This window comes from Aquarana catesbeiana, linkage group LG11 (assembly GCF_042186555.1).
Source record: "Aquarana catesbeiana isolate 2022-GZ linkage group LG11, ASM4218655v1, whole genome shotgun sequence".
In the NCBI taxonomy this organism is placed as follows: Eukaryota; Metazoa; Chordata; class Amphibia; order Anura; family Ranidae; genus Aquarana; species Aquarana catesbeiana.
The window spans coordinates 272155135-272171775 of NC_133334.1; the positions used below are offsets into that span (position 1 = coordinate 272155135).

Below are 16641 nucleotides of genomic sequence, written 5' to 3' on the forward strand. Positions count from 1 at the left end.
AAAAATCAGTCGGGGACTGCTGCAGCCCAGAGTAGGTAGTTTCTGCTCAACCAGTTTCATGCTCAGAAAGCGCTTCTTCAGGAGCTTAAATGGATGGCTACATAAATGAGAAATATAACATCAAAATACCATTCATGAGTTTGAATTTTATTGATATAAAACATATGTGCTTGAAAAGTCCATTTTCTCGTTCCAAAACTTCTTCTTGGATTTGTTAGGACGTGGCACAGTATGTTGTATTGGTGTCCACAGTGCCACCCTGTGGTGACACTATTCATGCGGTCTATTTAAGTGAGTTCAGGGATGTCCTATGTACAGAGTGCAGAGTTCAGGGATGTTCTATGTACAGAGTGCAGAGTTCAGGGATGTTCTATGTACAGAGTGCAGCATTCAGGGATGTTCTACAGTGGGGACGGAAAGTATTCAGACCCCCGTAAATTTTTCACTCTTTGTTATATTGCAGCCATTTGCTAAAATCATTTAAGTTCATTTTTTTCCTCATTAATGTACACACAGCACCCCATATTGACAGAAAAACACAGAATTGTTGACATTTTTGCAGATTTATTAAAAAAGAAAAATTGAAATATCACATGGTCCTAAGTATTCAGACCCTTTGCTGTGACACTCATATATTTAATCCAGGTGTTGTCCATTTCTTCTGATCATCCTTGAGATGGTTCTACACCTTCATTTGAGTCCAGCTGTGTTTGATTATACTGATTGGACTTGATTAGGAAAGTGACACACCTGTCTATATAAGACCTTACAGCTCACAGTGCATGTCAGAGCAAATGAGAATCATGAGGTCAAAGGAACTGCCTGGAGAGCTCAGAGACAGAATTGTGGCAAGGCACAGATCTGGCCAAGGTTGCGGGCTATGTCCAGAGTGCAGAGTTCAGGGATGTTCTATGTCCAGGTTGCAGAGTTCAGGGATGTTCTATGTCCTGGTTGCAGAGTTCAGGAGTGCGCTTTGTACAGAGTGCTGAGTTCAGGGATGTGCTATGTACAGAGTGCAGAATTCAGGTGTGCGCTTTGTACAGAGTGCAGAGTGTACTTAGAACACTCCTGAACCCTGCACTCTGTACATATCACACTCCTGAACTCTGCACTCTGTACAAAGCGCACTCCTGAAGAGTGCAGAGATCAGGTGTGTGCTATGTACAGAGTGGAGAGTTCAGGATTGTGCTATGTACAAAGTGCAGAGTTCAGGAGTACGCTATGCGCAGAGTTCAGAGTTCAGGAGTGTGCTATGTACAGATTGCAGAGTTCAGGAGTATGCTATGTACAGAATGCAGACTTCAGGAATGCGCTATGTACAGAGTGCAGAGTTCAGAAGTGTGCTATGTACAGAGTGCAGGGTTCACGAGTGAGCTATGTACAGAGTGCAGTGTTTAGTGATGGGCTATGTACAGAGTGCAGAGTTCAGGAATGTGCTATGTACAGACTTCAGGGATGTTCTATGTCCAGAGTGCAGAGTTCAGGAGTGCGCTGGGTTCAGTTCTCTTTCATCCCCCCATCTCCTACCACTGCAGACATATCCCTCCACAGTCAAAGTTTCCTCGCATCTCACCTACCCGGTCTGGCTGTAGTACCTCTTGGCAGTTTAGGTGGCTCCTCCAGTTGCAAGGAGATCATTGGTTGCCATCTGTGCACCTGGGCACAGATTTAGATCACAGTGCAGCTTACAACGTGATGCCCCCTCCCACACTGCACCTACATCTCCATTTTCCTTGTTCCCGCCATGAGAGCAGGGCAGGCAGGGATCTGTGAGAGCTGCCGAGAGGAAAGTGTGTGCATGGGCCACAAAAAATGGCCTGGTGGGCTGGATACGGCCTTGTGTTTGACACACGTGGTCTAAGCTATATTATTTTCTTGCATTTTGTCTTAAAAAAAAAATAATATCATTTCAAATTAAAATATAAATAAGTTTACAGTTTTTAAAATGTATTCATTTATTTATTTTTCGTCTTTCAATGAATTTTAAAAAATGCACTTGCGTTGTGGTCAAATAAATGTTTTTATTTTTTTTATTTTATTTTTGTACAAATCACATATGATATGTTTTTTTTTTGTAAATAGATGTAATTGTAAATGATTCTTTAAAAAAAAAAAAAAAAAAAATTCACAAGACTTTATATTCCCCCCCACCTTGAAAAAAAAAAAAAATATATATATAGATTTATTCAAATTTTCCCTTTAACCTGTCACTTTTGGACAGCGGATGCACTTTTGTCAGCCAACCATTATTTTGGGGATTGTACGTGAACCTAACCTGTATCATACATTTAAGGGCAAGGATTGGACTGAACGGTATGGGGCCCAATATTTACCAATTTCTAATTTTAAGAGTTTGGGACGTATGTGAATATCAATACAGAACACAAACGTCTACTTTCATAGGAGTGGCAGCTCGACGTTAAGTTTCTTATACATTTTTATACATGTTCAGTACAGTTCCTCAAAAATATTGATTTGATTTTAATCCAGTGTCTTAACCAATTTTCCTTTGACGGTTATCGGTCACTCATCAACCTCCAAATGGGCCAATTTGTTTGAGTACAATAAACAAGATGGGTAGATTGTGAGTTTCTTGGCAATGAGTAACTAAATATAAGACAGTGTTTTAACTTCTTTCCCTCTACTGTAGCACCATGAGTAATCCTAGAACATTTTTTGTTGGAAGGTAAACAAATTTCTATTCAGTGTAAAAACATAAAAGGCCAAACCAAAAAAAAAAAAAAGTACAAAGTTCATAATGACGACTTCAATCCGTGTGTCTTCTTCTGTAACCAGTGAGTACAGTTTATATAGAATCCTAATAATACAGATTATCGATGCCATGCAAACGCTCACGTATCGTGATCCCTGCTCGAAAAATAGAGAGCTTTATGTTACAATTCTTCACACCTAGTTGAGTCTCAACTTCCAAGTCTCTAGAAAAAAAAAATCTGTAATTTTGTTGAGGATTGTCTCAAAAATAGATCACTTTTATTTAACGAAACCTTCATTTTTTTTTTTTTAATTCTGTGAAGAGGTTAAAAGTCAATCGATATTGAACCCTGAGCGCAATCTTCTCGACCTCGCGAGTAAATTTCGCAAGGGATCTCCTCCATGACCCGGTCTTCGATGCCCTTGTCGGCACAGTCGTGGGACTGTTTAAACGCGTACGTGCTTTTCTTGAAGGTACTGTTAAACGTTTTCATGGGCTGCGGCTGGGCGAAATCGTTGCGAAACGGAAGTTCCATGGAGCTCAGGTTGGTCCTGCTGTGTTTCAGAGTGGCCGTTTGGGAACCACAGTGATGATCGTGAATACACCGAGACGTGGCGGAGGAGCGCCTCGTTTTTTGGTAGTTCTCCAGTTCTTCGGACAAGTCGGCTAAATCGGCGGAAATCTCTTTGTCCCTGAGGGAGAAGAGCTCGTAGTGAGGTGGGTCAAAAACCTCCTGGAAACCGGTTTTGTTGAACGTGGTCTTGCGGGCCATGATCTTTTTACGGGGCTGTTTGACTTGGACCAGAATGGAAATTATGAGAAGGACCAAGACAATTCCAGAGGTTATCCCAATAATGGTCCCATGGGTCTTGGTAATTTGCTCAAACAGTCCAGCTTCTTTTCTTTCTGCAACCAAAAAATATAAATAATTAGGCACTTAGACAAGGATGCACAAAGTCTACCCATTAATGTGCTGTATGTATGTTTATGTAAATTCCTTAAGGGATCTAAAACAGGGATGTCCAACCTGCAGCCCAACAAAAAATCATAAACTTACTTAAAGCAGATCTTCAGTCGTTTTTTTGAACTTCCCATCTATTAAATCTTCTGCTCTTGTTGTTGTTTTAACTTTGGACAGTTAAACATTTTTTTTCTGCCAGTAAATGCCTTATACAGCCCACTTCCTGTTTCTTGTCTGGTCATAAGCCTAGGTGTATGACATCATGCACAGGTCTCTCTCTCACTCTCCTGAGAGTTTGCCAGGAAGGGAGGGGGGGGTGAGTCATAAGAGGGCCAATGAGAGCTGCAGGTGTGCCTCTGTGTAAATCCAGGAAGTGAACAGGCAGCAGCTTCAGCTGCCCACAGTTAAAATGGCTGCAGCCAGACTCAGTGGGGGGAGATTTCTGCAGCATATTTGGCAAGTACAGAATCACAGTATATATAAAATAATATGCAATGTGGTTGGAGGGCAGCTTCAGAATGGCAAAGATGTTTTTATTACAAATTATGTGAGTGGACTGCAGTTCCTCTTTAACCACTAGCCGACAAGCCGCCATCATTGTACTGTGGCAGGTCGGCTCTCCTGCGCAAATCGCCGTAGCTGTGCGTTGGTTTGCGCAGACGCGATAGTCTGCCGGCGGCCTGCAATCGCCTATTACACAGACAGAACGGGGAACTGCCTTTGTAAATAAGGCGATTCCTCGTTCTGACAGGGGACTTGTCAGAGTTCTACTGTTCCCATTGATCTCTGTCATGTCCCTGGTAGCCCCCCCCTACAGTTAGAACATGCTGAGGGAACACACTTAACCCCTTGATCGCTCCTATTGTTAACCCCTTCCCTGCCAGTGTCATTTATACAGTAATCAGTGGCTATTTATAGCACTGATCGCTGCATAAGTGTCAACGGTCCCAAAAAAGTGTCAAAAGTGTCCGACTAGTCCGTCGCAATGTCACAGTCCTGCTAAAAATCGCAGATCGCCGCCATTACTAGTAAAAAAAAAAAATAATAATATCCCCTATTTTGAAGTTGCTATAACTTTTGCGCAAACCAATCAATATACGCCTATTGCGATTTTTTTTACCCACAATATGTAGAACAATACATATCGGCCTAAACTCATGAACAAATTTATTTTTTTAGACTTTTTTTTTGGATATGTATTATAGCAAAAAGTTAAAAAAAATATTGTTTTTCAAAATTGTCACTTGTTTAACAATAAAAATAAAAACCGCAGAGATGATCAAATACCACCAAAAGAAATTTGTGGGAAAAATAGGACGTCAATTTTATTTAGGTACAGTGTCGCACGACCGCGCAATTGTCAGTTAAAGTGACGCAGTGCCGTGTCCCAAAAATTGGCCTGGTCATTAAGGGGGAAAAATCTTCCGGGGCTGAAGTGGTTAAAATGTTGATTTTTTTTTTTTTTTTTCTCCTTTTTCGTAAAAATGCATTTACATTTAGCGAACACATGCACCCGAAGAAAAATTCCACAGTGCCTCTTTACGGGACTTATATAAGTTTTTATCTTCCCAAAGAAAAATCTCCCACTCTTATTCAAGTCATCAGTTTTCGGCAGCACCTATATTTGTGAGCAACTGTTTTCAAGGATGAAGCACACAAAGGGCAAAATTAGAAACAAAATATCTGATGAGCACCTTGAGAATTCATTGAAGAATTGCTACTCCATCCATCCATCCAATCAGAGATTGATGCTTTTGTTTATCAAAAACAGTGTCAAGTATTGCATTCGTTTTATGTTGTCCTCTTTTACTTTAATAAAAAATATTACAAAAAAATGAAGTCTTATCACTTAGATAGGTACATTATCTATATTTATGATCATTAACTTTCCTTATTGTTAGTGTATTTTATGTGCTGTCCAAGACAATTCTTCTTCCAGTGTGGCCCAGGTTAGATTTTGGATTTAAAGGCTCCAATTTCATTAGCAGTCCTTGTTTGCAGCTAGTCACACTGAACTTAGTGTATATAACTGAAGACATTTCACCAAGTGGCTTCCTTGTTCCACTTGAGTAACATACCCCAGCATTCTGGACAGATAGGACAGTTGGTTCACAAGAGGTGTAAAAGAGGCTATCTGTGTCAAACCAGAACAGGAGTTAAAGAAGTATAGCCAAAGCTCTACTGAGTAAAAATTTCCAACGCGCTCTTGCAGGATCCAAATACATTTTATGACAATATCAGGTATAAAGTTGCTGATGCATTTCAGATAAAAGACCTTCAGCTGGTGAACCAGTGTCCTGTGCAAACCTAAATATCCTGTCTATGCAAAGAGTGAAGGGAGAGTACTCGTTCCTCCTCTGTATCAGGGCCTGGACCTGAACCTGAACTTGGGACATCTACTGTGTTTGGCAGTAACTCTTCTCGCTGAGCCACCTAAGATAACTCCTTGCCTGACTGCTTAGACAACCTTGCCTTATGTCTTGTTTCTCATGGAACCTTGGACTCTTTATCCCTCGCAAGGACTTCCAGATTTAAGCTATGTCTCTGCACTTCTTGTTTGCCAGATTATTGTGCTCTCCCCAGCCAATATCTTGCTCTTGTCACTCCTGCTGCCCTTCGTATCTTTGCTGCCACTCGTTACTGACCTTTGGCTTGTTCCTCCACTGCGCTTCTGCTTGATCCCCCCCTGCAAACACTTGTTACCAATCTTTAGTTTGCTTACTGACTACACTCCTGCCTGATACGTACCTGCTATATCTGCTACTGGACCCTGGCTTGCTTCCCTCCTGGGGGGAGGGGGGCATTCCTGAGGACCATGACCTGGTACTATCACGCAGCAAAACCCATCTCCACCATCAGGAGCATCTTTGCTGCCAGTCGTTACTGACCTTTGGCTTGTTCCTCCACTACGCTTCAGCTTGATCCCCCCCTGCAAACACTTGTTACCGATCTTTAGTTTGCTTACTGACTACACTCCTGCCTGATACCTACCTGCTATATCTGCTACTGGACCCGCTTTGCTCCCTTCCTGGGGGGGTGATCCTGAGGACCACGACCTGGTACTAACACGCAGCAAAACCCATCTCTACCATCAGGAGCTCTGGTGAATGATGGTTAGTACTTAGACCCCGCACTTCAGGTGAGCCCACGTCATCCACCAGGGTGACCTGCTTGTTTGCTTATCCAGCTGGTTGGTGGGAGTCTCTCTAAAGTCACTAAAGTGTATCTAAAGGCAAAATCTCTGCTTTTTTTTTTGGATAGAGAGTGGCACGTTTTTATGAATCACCTTCTCTATTTGTCCTGGTGACCATTGTCGCTGAGACACCTGGGGAACACCTGTTTTGGTGACACCTGTCTAAGAGGGACATTCAAATCAGTTTGCAGAAATGTTCTCTTACTTGCTGTTGAATCTCTTAGACAAGAAATGAAGGGAAATTTCCCCACTAGGATATTCTTGTCTATAAAGTGCAGCAGCATCTTCTCACAAATTGTGGTGCTCAGTGGGAGGATTGGAGTGGTCACTTTCCTGGGTAATGATCACTGACAGTGGGATGTACATGAAAAAGGTGTGTTTTATGGAGTGATTGCCTCTGCAGCCTCTCTAGTGGTTCCTAGGCCAGCCAATTACTGATGTAAAGGAGTGACGATATGATGGACTGGACATTGATAGTCGTCTGCATGGTAACAATGGTGGGACTTTCTGAAATACCGGTTTTTAGGAAAACACTTCTTTCAACCTGAGAATTTTTGGATTTTATTATCATTTATACCTATAATAAATTAATGTAATGTTCGTGTACATGTTATTTTAAAGTACTAGCAGTAGCCATCTGCATGGTGACAATGGTGGGACTTTTTTGAAATGACTGTGTTTAGTGTTTAAGAAAATACTTCCTTTACCCTGAGAATTTTGGACTTTATTATCAGGTTCTCCTTCTGGGGATCTATTTGTCCTTGATGACCATTGTCACCAAGACGCCAAGGGAACACCAGTTTCGGTGTCACCAATTCTGATCAGCGTGCAGAAAATTTCTCTCACTACTTATTGTATCCCCTGGACATGAAATGAAGGGAAACTTCCCCACCGGGACATCCTTGACTATACATTCGAGCATAAAATCCATGGCTCTCACCTCTGCAGTGGTTTTCATCCCAGGGGTAGGCACAGTTCTGTATGCCGTTACAGACCAGGGAGTTGTTAATGCACATGTTACTGTGACAGAAGAAGGTGTTTTCCCCACACGGAGCTAGGAAAAAAAAAACAAAAAACACTCAAGTACAATATAATACAGCACTTTCCAAACGTTACTCACCGGCATGCCAACATCAAAACATTTGCTGTGCTTGAATATCTCCATGCTGTTATACAGAATAAGTCATTTTGACCATTGAGAGCAAAGTGGCGGGTTCTCTTAATAGTCCCCCCCCACCTTTCCTGCATTCTTCCACTGCTCTGTTTATCTCTCTAAGTGAAGGTCCAGAACCAGGCTGTGCTATCTGATTTACAAAACTGGCTGTATACAATGCAATATGAAGGAGGAACACCCCAGGTTCTGCACACCAACAAAGCCCAACCGTCTCTATAGTAAAAGAAGCCTCAGCACAAGCTCTGTCCAGGCCAAACCCGATGTGTTTTGCCCCTCCATGACTAATCCCTGTGGGTGGGGTGAAATGCTTCGGTGCATGCTCTGGATGGAGCCTGGGCTGAGACTGCTTTTACTATAAGGACTCTTTGGTTTTGTTGGTGTGCAGCACCTGGGGTGTTCCTCCTACATATTGCATTCATTAAGCCTAGATGGGTTCTCCCCTAGCCTGTACCCTCAGAGGGAGTCACCAGATTTGGACAGGAACGGCACCCCTAATCCTTTGGCGTGGCTGCATAGAATGACACATTTTTGGCAAACAAAACGGTTCACATCTTTGTTTTTCAAATCTGTTTTGAGCTGTCTGCCTGGAGTTTAAGGTAATATCCACTACCCGGTATACTGCCAATATCCAACAGAATCTCACCTATGGCTTTAGGGAGAGGTCACTGAAAAAAATGAAAATCAAAAGGCTCCTGGTGTGTCAGATGCCTGTGTTGACTTCTTTGCTTTTTGGTTCCTCCCCATGGCCCCTGTTTACTTTAGTCCTAATAGTTACTAGTAAACCCCATAATCCCAACAGAAACCCTCCCTATAACTCCTAACACTAGTCCTTACACTAACGCTTCCTGAAATCTTAACAATACTGACCTGCACCTCTTCCTATAACCATAAAGCACACTATATGACCTAAAGCTGGTGTACACCCAACCATCACACCTATATGAGCTGACTGGACATCTAATTCTAAAACCACGGGCATTAATATGGAGCTGCCCTCCGCCCTTTGCAGCTATAACAGCCTTCACTCTCCTGGGAAGGCTTTCCAAAAGATTGTGGAGCTAAGGTCAGATACTGATGTACGGTGAGAAGACCTGACTTGCAATTGGTGTTCCAATTAATTCCAAAGGTGTTTATTTGAGTTGAGGTCAGGGCTCTGTGTAGGCCGCTCTGGTTCCCCCAAATCTTTAGGGAGCTTATATCTTTATGGAGCTGGCTTTGTACACAGGAGAACAGTCATGCTGGAGCAAAAAAGAGCCTTCCCCAAAGTGATCTCACAAGACTGGATTTGCACAATTTTCCAAAATGCCATGTATGCTGTAACATCAACTGCACCCTTCAACTGAAACACTTAAAGTGGAACTTCACCCAAAAAGGGGAAATTCCGCTTATTTGCACCCCCCCCCAGTGGTGATCCAAGGGGAAGTTGCCCCCCCCCCCCCTTTCTGGGACACATCACAGGTCCTAGAAGACTGCGGGGCCATTCACAAAGTGCAGCGTGGGTCGCACATGTGCAGTGGGAAGCCAGCTGCCGGTTTCCCTTAGTTGAAGAGGAGTTTCAGTCCGTAAATCCAGCGCCGTGCTCACCCAGGCTAGTTCCTGGGTTCCCGGCGCTGGCATCCTAACTGTGGCCAGCTGGCTGTGTGGCTTTTGGCTTTACAGCCGGCTGCCCACTGCGCATGAGCAAGCCTCTCTTTGTAAATGGACACAGAAGACTGCGGGGAGGAAGGGGGGTGGAGAACTTTTGCTCGGATTGCCTAGGCATTCTAAGTGGTAGAGGGAGCTGGTACCTGTCAAAACCAGGTACCTGCACCCCCCCCCCTTCCAAAATACATGCCAAGTAATGTAGAGGAGGGGGGGAGGATTCCATAAAGCGTAACTTCCCCTTTTGGGTGGAGCTCTGGGTTAAGATACTGGTGCTCTGACCCAAAGCCGATTGAAGAATCATCTCGGGTGCTGACAGCGCTGGATCCCTGGACAGGTAAGTGTCCTTATATTAAAAGTCAGCAGATACGGTATTTGTAGCTGCTGACTTTTAATTTTTTAGGGGGGAGACTGGAGCTCCTCTTTAAACTAATTTTTGAGTGACCACATGCTTTTGAACTTATAGCGTATGTAATCAGAGGTGCCACAATTCCACCATAAGGCAATGCAGTATGAGTAACATTATATCCAGCATACTCACGTTCCACAAACGATGTAAAGAGCATTCGGAATCTACTGAGTCGGCTACCTTCATCTGCCCACATTCGGACCACCCCCGTTCCTGTCTGCAGCATGACGTCATTGGCCACAGTGCTACAGAATTTGGCTTTGAGGTTCTCTATAGAGCTGCTTCCATCATAGACCGCCACAAAGTTGCGCTTGCACTCATTGGAATGTTCCATTTGGTAGTCCAAAAATCGCAAATAAATCTGGAGGAAAAGATTATCAGTAAAGGGTCAGTCCACCACAAAACTAATATTTCAGTATTTGGTAGGCGTTGGAGAGTTGAACCAACCTGACATTTTTTTCTATTGGTGAGAAGTCAGTAAATTCCTGGGTCTGCTTACCTGCTGTGCCTATCATGAGGTGTTCCCACCATCTCTACTGAATTTTCTATTTATTTTATACTATGGAGAATTTAACAGGAAGAGTAGGAACACACATTGAACAGGGACATCCAAAAAACTCCCAGGTGGACATTATGGCAGAGAGATCCCACTCTTGGGAGTATGCAAGACAATTTTTTTTTTGAATAGGTCAAGTTGGTAAGTGAAAGTTACAAACCCTCCCTGTGCCTCCATGGGTTTCTCTTTTTGCTAGGTAAGCTTGGTTCTGCAATGACAATGTAACAGAGAGCAGCCAAGCTACAATTGCCGTATGATAAGCGCTGTATCAAGTAGCCAATCACAGTAGTTGTATAATAAGCTCTGAATCAAGCGGTCAAGTCACATAAGTTGCATAAAAAGTGCTGGATCAAGCAGTCATGTTCCAATAGTTGTATAACTAGGGCTGGATCAAGTTGTCAAGTCAAGATAGTTGTATAATAAGTGCTGGATCAAGCATTAGAGTCAAAATAGTTGTACATTAAGGGCTGGGGCAAGCAGTCATGTCATGATTGTTGTATAATATGGGCTGGATCAAGCAGTCAAGTCATGATTGTTGTACAATGGGGCTGGATCAAGCAGTCAAGTCACAATAGTTGTACAATATGGGCTAGGATAAGCAGTCCAGTCACGATAGTTGTATAATAAGGGGCTGGATATAGCACTCAACTCACAATAGTTGTATAATAAGGGCTGGATCAAGAAGTCAAGTCACGATAGTTGTATAAGCACTGGATCAAGCAGTTAAGCTGCAGTAGCTTTCCTGAAAATGTTGGATTTAGATGTCAAGTCACAAAGACTGTGCAACAAATGCTGGACAAAGCAATTAAGCTGCTGTTGCTTTGCTGTAAACACTGCGCTTTGGAAATAACTTTTAGTTCTATAAGTTCCAGATTGGGGTACATGCTTGTGGCTGAGATACAATTCCAACATTTCATCTGCATTACTGGCTTTTTTTTTTCAAGTGATCCTTGGCTTTGGAAAAATGTGGGTATGTTTTAGGTATGTATTATCGTGTGTAATAAAAGATGTTTTCCTTTAACAAAAAAAAAAAAAAAAAGTCTGGTAGTGAATAAATAAAATGTAACCTCTGGTTTGTATGAATGCATGCTGTGATGTAGCGATTGTTAAAAGGTGTAACATACATTTCATGGTATTTAAATCCTAGTTTCAAAATTAAATCCTGAACAAACCCAAAGAGAAACAAAAGATACAACATTCATAAAACAATTAATAAAGATGCAACGATAAAATTATCACAGCATTGACAGCGCTAGAAAAAAATAACTAAGAGTATTAGTGCAATTGAATATAAACCACACATGGATAATAATTCATGTGTCACAGAGTCCCAAACAAAAGTCCGTAGGGTAGATGTAGTGCTCCGTGACCCCTCAGAATCGTAGGGAAGCCTCAAAGCCTATATACCATCACCGGAAAGAAGCCTCGTGCTCACAGTGATCCCTGTTGGTAATGCACTTACCCAGGGATTTTTTTAAGCAGGAACTAGGGGGAACTCAGTTCCACCACCTCTGGCTCAGGTCTTCTGCTCCCTGCTCACCACTATCACTTGGTAACACTGAAATCCAGCTTCTGCATTTACAAGTGATAGCTTATCCCCCAGTAGCTCCCACAGGTCAGATCTCCTGCACAGATCCCACTGAGTGCCAGACCAGGACAAGGGAGATACAGAACAGGTGCCCAGGGTTCAGTGCAGTCATGGGCAGGAGAGGGTGCGTGGTAGGCTGCACCCTCTGTGGTCTCCATTTTTTCCCCTGGGGACCAGTAGTTGATGCTCCTACTGCATGATCTCCTTTGCAAGTGACTGTAGTATAGTATAGTATGCTGGGAGGTACTACAGCCGGATAGGTGCTTCAGCTTAATATTGCAACAAAGGTAGGAAATATGACAGATGGTGGAGGTTTTAAGGAGGGGGGAGAAGATGAGGGCAGTGGAGGAGGGGGTTGTATGCACTGCTTGATGCCATTTGGCAGGTATGTGTTTGTGGCGGGCATGGTTGAGTTCCTGCACCTATTCTCTGATAAAAAAAGCCCTGCAGTTTCCACAGACAGGTTAAAAAACAGCCTTATTATCTCCAGGCACAACTGGGTAAACTGCTATTCTGATGATAAAGTCCTTCATAAGACAGCAATGGATTAAACCTGGTCTCTCCTTGTGGTATGGAAAAGGATCCTGCTTTTATATATTTCACGGTAATTTCTGTAGGTAGCTCACCAAATGTTACACGCAAAGAAAGAGGGAATTCACATAGCATAACACCATTTTATTTGGGAACATACCCACAACCAATGAAATTATGCTTACAAGAAAGTCAGTTCAAAACAGCGATATCAATGTTGAGTCTGCACTGTGCATTACATGTCATTCTCACGGCTTCCTGGTGTTGCTGAGCACGATGAGACCCGGGATGGCACAAACTGGGACTGGCAGACAGGGGAGCTGCGTAGACACGCCCTAACGCATTTTGTAATCACGTCTTCCTCAGAGGGCGTCCTCTGAGGAAGACATGGTTACGTAACGTGTAATACATAGTTTTTCTGATATTTGTTTATTCATAAAACCATACAATATCGTGGGTGGCCCTTAATGAAAAGGGATTAGTATAATTTTGGGGAAGGCAACATTGTAAAGGTCCATGACCCATAAAGGACCATTTGGTTCATGTAACCCGTATGGAGTGATGCAGAAAACATGGCTCTTCGAGGAGTAAGCGGGACCATGGTGACCTAATTCACCTTTTTTGGCGCTGCCCGAAACTGCATTCCTACTGGACGGGGGTGGTGAATAGGTTCAATCCAGTGTTTCAGGTGTCTCTTTCCCAGACCCAAAGACCTGTTTATTGGGTATACTGGAAGAGTACGACTGGGAAAGGCACCCCCAGGGGGCTATACTTCGAGCCTTGTTCCAGGCACAAAAGTGGTTAATGGTACATTGGAAGTCGAAGGACCCCTCCTACTGTGAGGGAATGGGTTAGAAATATAGGTGAGCTGTTAAGAATGGAAAAGCTTATCTTCCAACATAGGGGTAATGTACATAAATTTTAGAGGTTATGGTCACATATGGTCACGCCTACAGCTGTGATGAGTAGACATCCACTGAGTTACTCTCAGCTGTGATTGCTCTCTCATCTCTCAGCTACCAATGACGTCATGCATGACGCTGGCAGGGACCCGCCCAGGGCCAGAGTATATCAGCTGGGACCGACAGACTGACGGTTCACTCCCTCACTGTGCTTCACTGGGAAAGGACCGCTCTGTTAAGCAGCCACTATTCAACACATGGGTAATTAATATATATATTTTTTACATCTTTTTTTCTGCTTACAGTACACATATTCCCATCCTCTCACCTATTTACCCAGTGCAGGACATCCTCTATCTTCACACATTCCTTATGGGTTTCTTTACCTATCCTTTTTCATGTGCACTTTCATGCATCCATTTCATTTCCCCTTATTACCCTATTTTTTTACACATTTACTTTTTTTATATGCACCAAGCACATATTTCTTTCAGTCATTTCATTCATCCAACACTTTCTACTCCAGTTTTACTTCCCTTGACACACCATATTTTTTTCAATTTTCTGCAGATTTTCCCATTTACAACTCATTGACCAATATACTGAGGGCTCAGGAATCAGTCGGCTGTGGTCTCTCCTGGCCCACCCTCCAATTACTTTGGAAGGATGGTCGGTGCCCTGCCTCAACCCCGGTTGAGACGGTTATATCTCACACCCTAACAGATCCCATTGCTGGTGACCCCTCTTGACTTTTGGGCTATTTTTGTAAGTAGCTTTTCCGTTCAAAGTAGACAATTTGGACATTTCTGATACGATTTTCTCTATTGGCCGGAGGTTCCACATGTATCAATATTTATGATATTCTTTTGTTTTCCTCAGTTAAATTATGCATCCCACCCCTGATGACTGGCAAGAAGCCAAGAAACGCGTCGGGTTCGCAAACTAAGGATGCCCTATCAAGCCTAAATCATATCCCTGACATTTATCAATTTTTTATTGAGTTTTCTCATTTCATGCGATTTTGTGATTTTGATTGGCGATTTTAATTCATGTACTTCTGTTATGAATTGCATATATGTATGTCCATTGATTTGTTTACACTACTGAGTTTCCTTGATTGTTACTGCTAAATATGCGTTTATATCAATTCATGCGATTATGTCTGTATTTATACTACTTTATTGGTACTGTATGCATCAAAATCATGGACTTGACTATCAATTAAATCCAATAATTTTACCTACTCACATGTATTCATTATTATACTTTCAATTGACATGCTTCATTTAAAGTCCCACTTGCCCCTCTCTTTTTTTCTTGTATACATGAACCCGGGATGGAAGCATGCCATTGACATTTAGTTCATGCGACTGGTCACTTTCTTTTGTCTATATATATATATATTTGGGTGGAAGACACCCGCTCCCTCGGTGACCAAATCGCACTATCATTATTTTTGTTATCCTTAGTTTAAATATATTTTTTTGTATCTTTATCCCAAATCTGTTACTTATTTTCCAACAGAGTAACAGTCTGTGACTACATAACATATTTTTACATGTGTTCCCTTGAGTCTATTGAGAACTATTTTGTACCAACTCCAGGGTTTTTATTCCCTGGAATCCACTTATTGATTTAAATCCAGCACATGGGCTGAAGTGTTTTGATATTTTGCAGTCTCTTTGTCCGGGGTTGCGATGCGTTCAGCTCCCTCCCCACCTCCCCTCATGCATTCCGGGGCGGTTGGGGCCCGATCTCAACGCATCGGCGCCATGCACAAAATGGCCCCCCAAGTGGCATCAATTGACGCCGCAAGGTGTGAGCCGGGTTTTGTTTTTTCTCCATCTGACGCCTACAGCTGTGATGAGTAGACATCCACTGAGTTACTCTCAGCTGTGATTGCTCTCTCATCTCTCAGCTACCAATGACGTCATGCATGACGCTGGCAGGGACCCGCCCAGGGCCAGAGTATATCAGCTGGGACCGACAGACTGACGGTTCACTCCCTCACTGTGCTTCACTGGGAAAGGACCGCTCTGTTAAGCAGCCACTATTCAACACATGGGTAATTAATATATATATTTTTTACATCTTTTTTTCTGCTTACAGTACACATATTCCCATCCTCTCACCTATTTACCCAGTGCAGGACATCCTCTATCTTCACACATTCCTTATGGGTTTCTTTACCTATCCTTTTTCATGTGCACTTTCATGCATCCATTTCATTTCCCCTTATTACCCTATTTTTTTACACATTTACTTTTTTTATATGCACCAAGCACATATTTCTTTCAGTCATTTCATTCATCCAACACTTTCTACTCCAGTTTTACTTCCCTTGACACACCATATTTTTTTCAATTTTCTGCAGATTTTCCCATTTACAACTCATTGACCAATATACTGAGGGCTCAGGAATCAGTCGGCTGTGGTCTCTCCTGGCCCACCCTCCAATTACTTTGGAAGGATGGTCGGTGCCCTGCCTCAACCCCGGTTGAGACGGTTATATCTCACACCCTAACAGATCCCATTGCTGGTGACCCCTCTTGACTTTTGGGCTATTTTTGTAAGTAGCTTTTCCGTTCAAAGTAGACAATTTGGACATTTCTGATACGATTTTCTCTATTGGCCGGAGGTTCCACATGTATCAATATTTATGATATTCTTTTGTTTTCCTCAGTTAAATTATGCATCCCACCCCTGATGACTGGCAAGAAGCCAAGAAACGCGTCGGGTTCGCAAACTAAGGATGCCCTATCAAGCCTAAATCATATCCCTGACATTTATCAATTTTTTATTGAGTTTTCTCATTTCATGCGATTTTGTGATTTTGATTGGCGATTTTAATTCATGTACTTCTGTTATGAATTGCATATATGTATGTCCATTGATTTGTTTACACTACTGAGTTTCCTTGATTGTTACTGCTAAATATGCGTTTATATCAATTCATGCGATTATGTCTGTATT

At 42.5% G+C, this 16641-nt stretch overlaps 1 protein-coding gene and 1 long non-coding RNA gene across 2 annotated transcripts in view; one reads left to right on the forward strand and one right to left on the reverse strand.

Annotated features, from left to right (window-relative positions):
• Positions 1-2001: 2001 nt before the first annotated feature.
• Positions 2002-16641, reverse strand: part of NETO2 (neuropilin and tolloid like 2) — an 88826-nt gene continuing 74186 nt past the window's right edge. Inside the window, exons 7-9 of the mRNA XM_073605830.1 lie at positions 10224-10452; positions 7808-7921; positions 2002-3619 (exon numbers count right to left, since the gene is read on the reverse strand). Coding sequence (XP_073461931.1) covers positions 3039-3619; positions 7808-7921; positions 10224-10452 — 924 coding nt within the window. The 3' untranslated portion in view covers positions 2002-3038. The remainder of the gene's footprint in view (positions 3620-7807; positions 7922-10223; positions 10453-16641) is intronic.
• On the forward strand, positions 13719-15103 carry LOC141111787 (uncharacterized). The gene is made up of 3 exons (XR_012236476.1): positions 13719-13929; positions 14239-14433; positions 14548-15103. It is a non-coding gene; the product is annotated as an uncharacterized lncRNA (long non-coding RNA).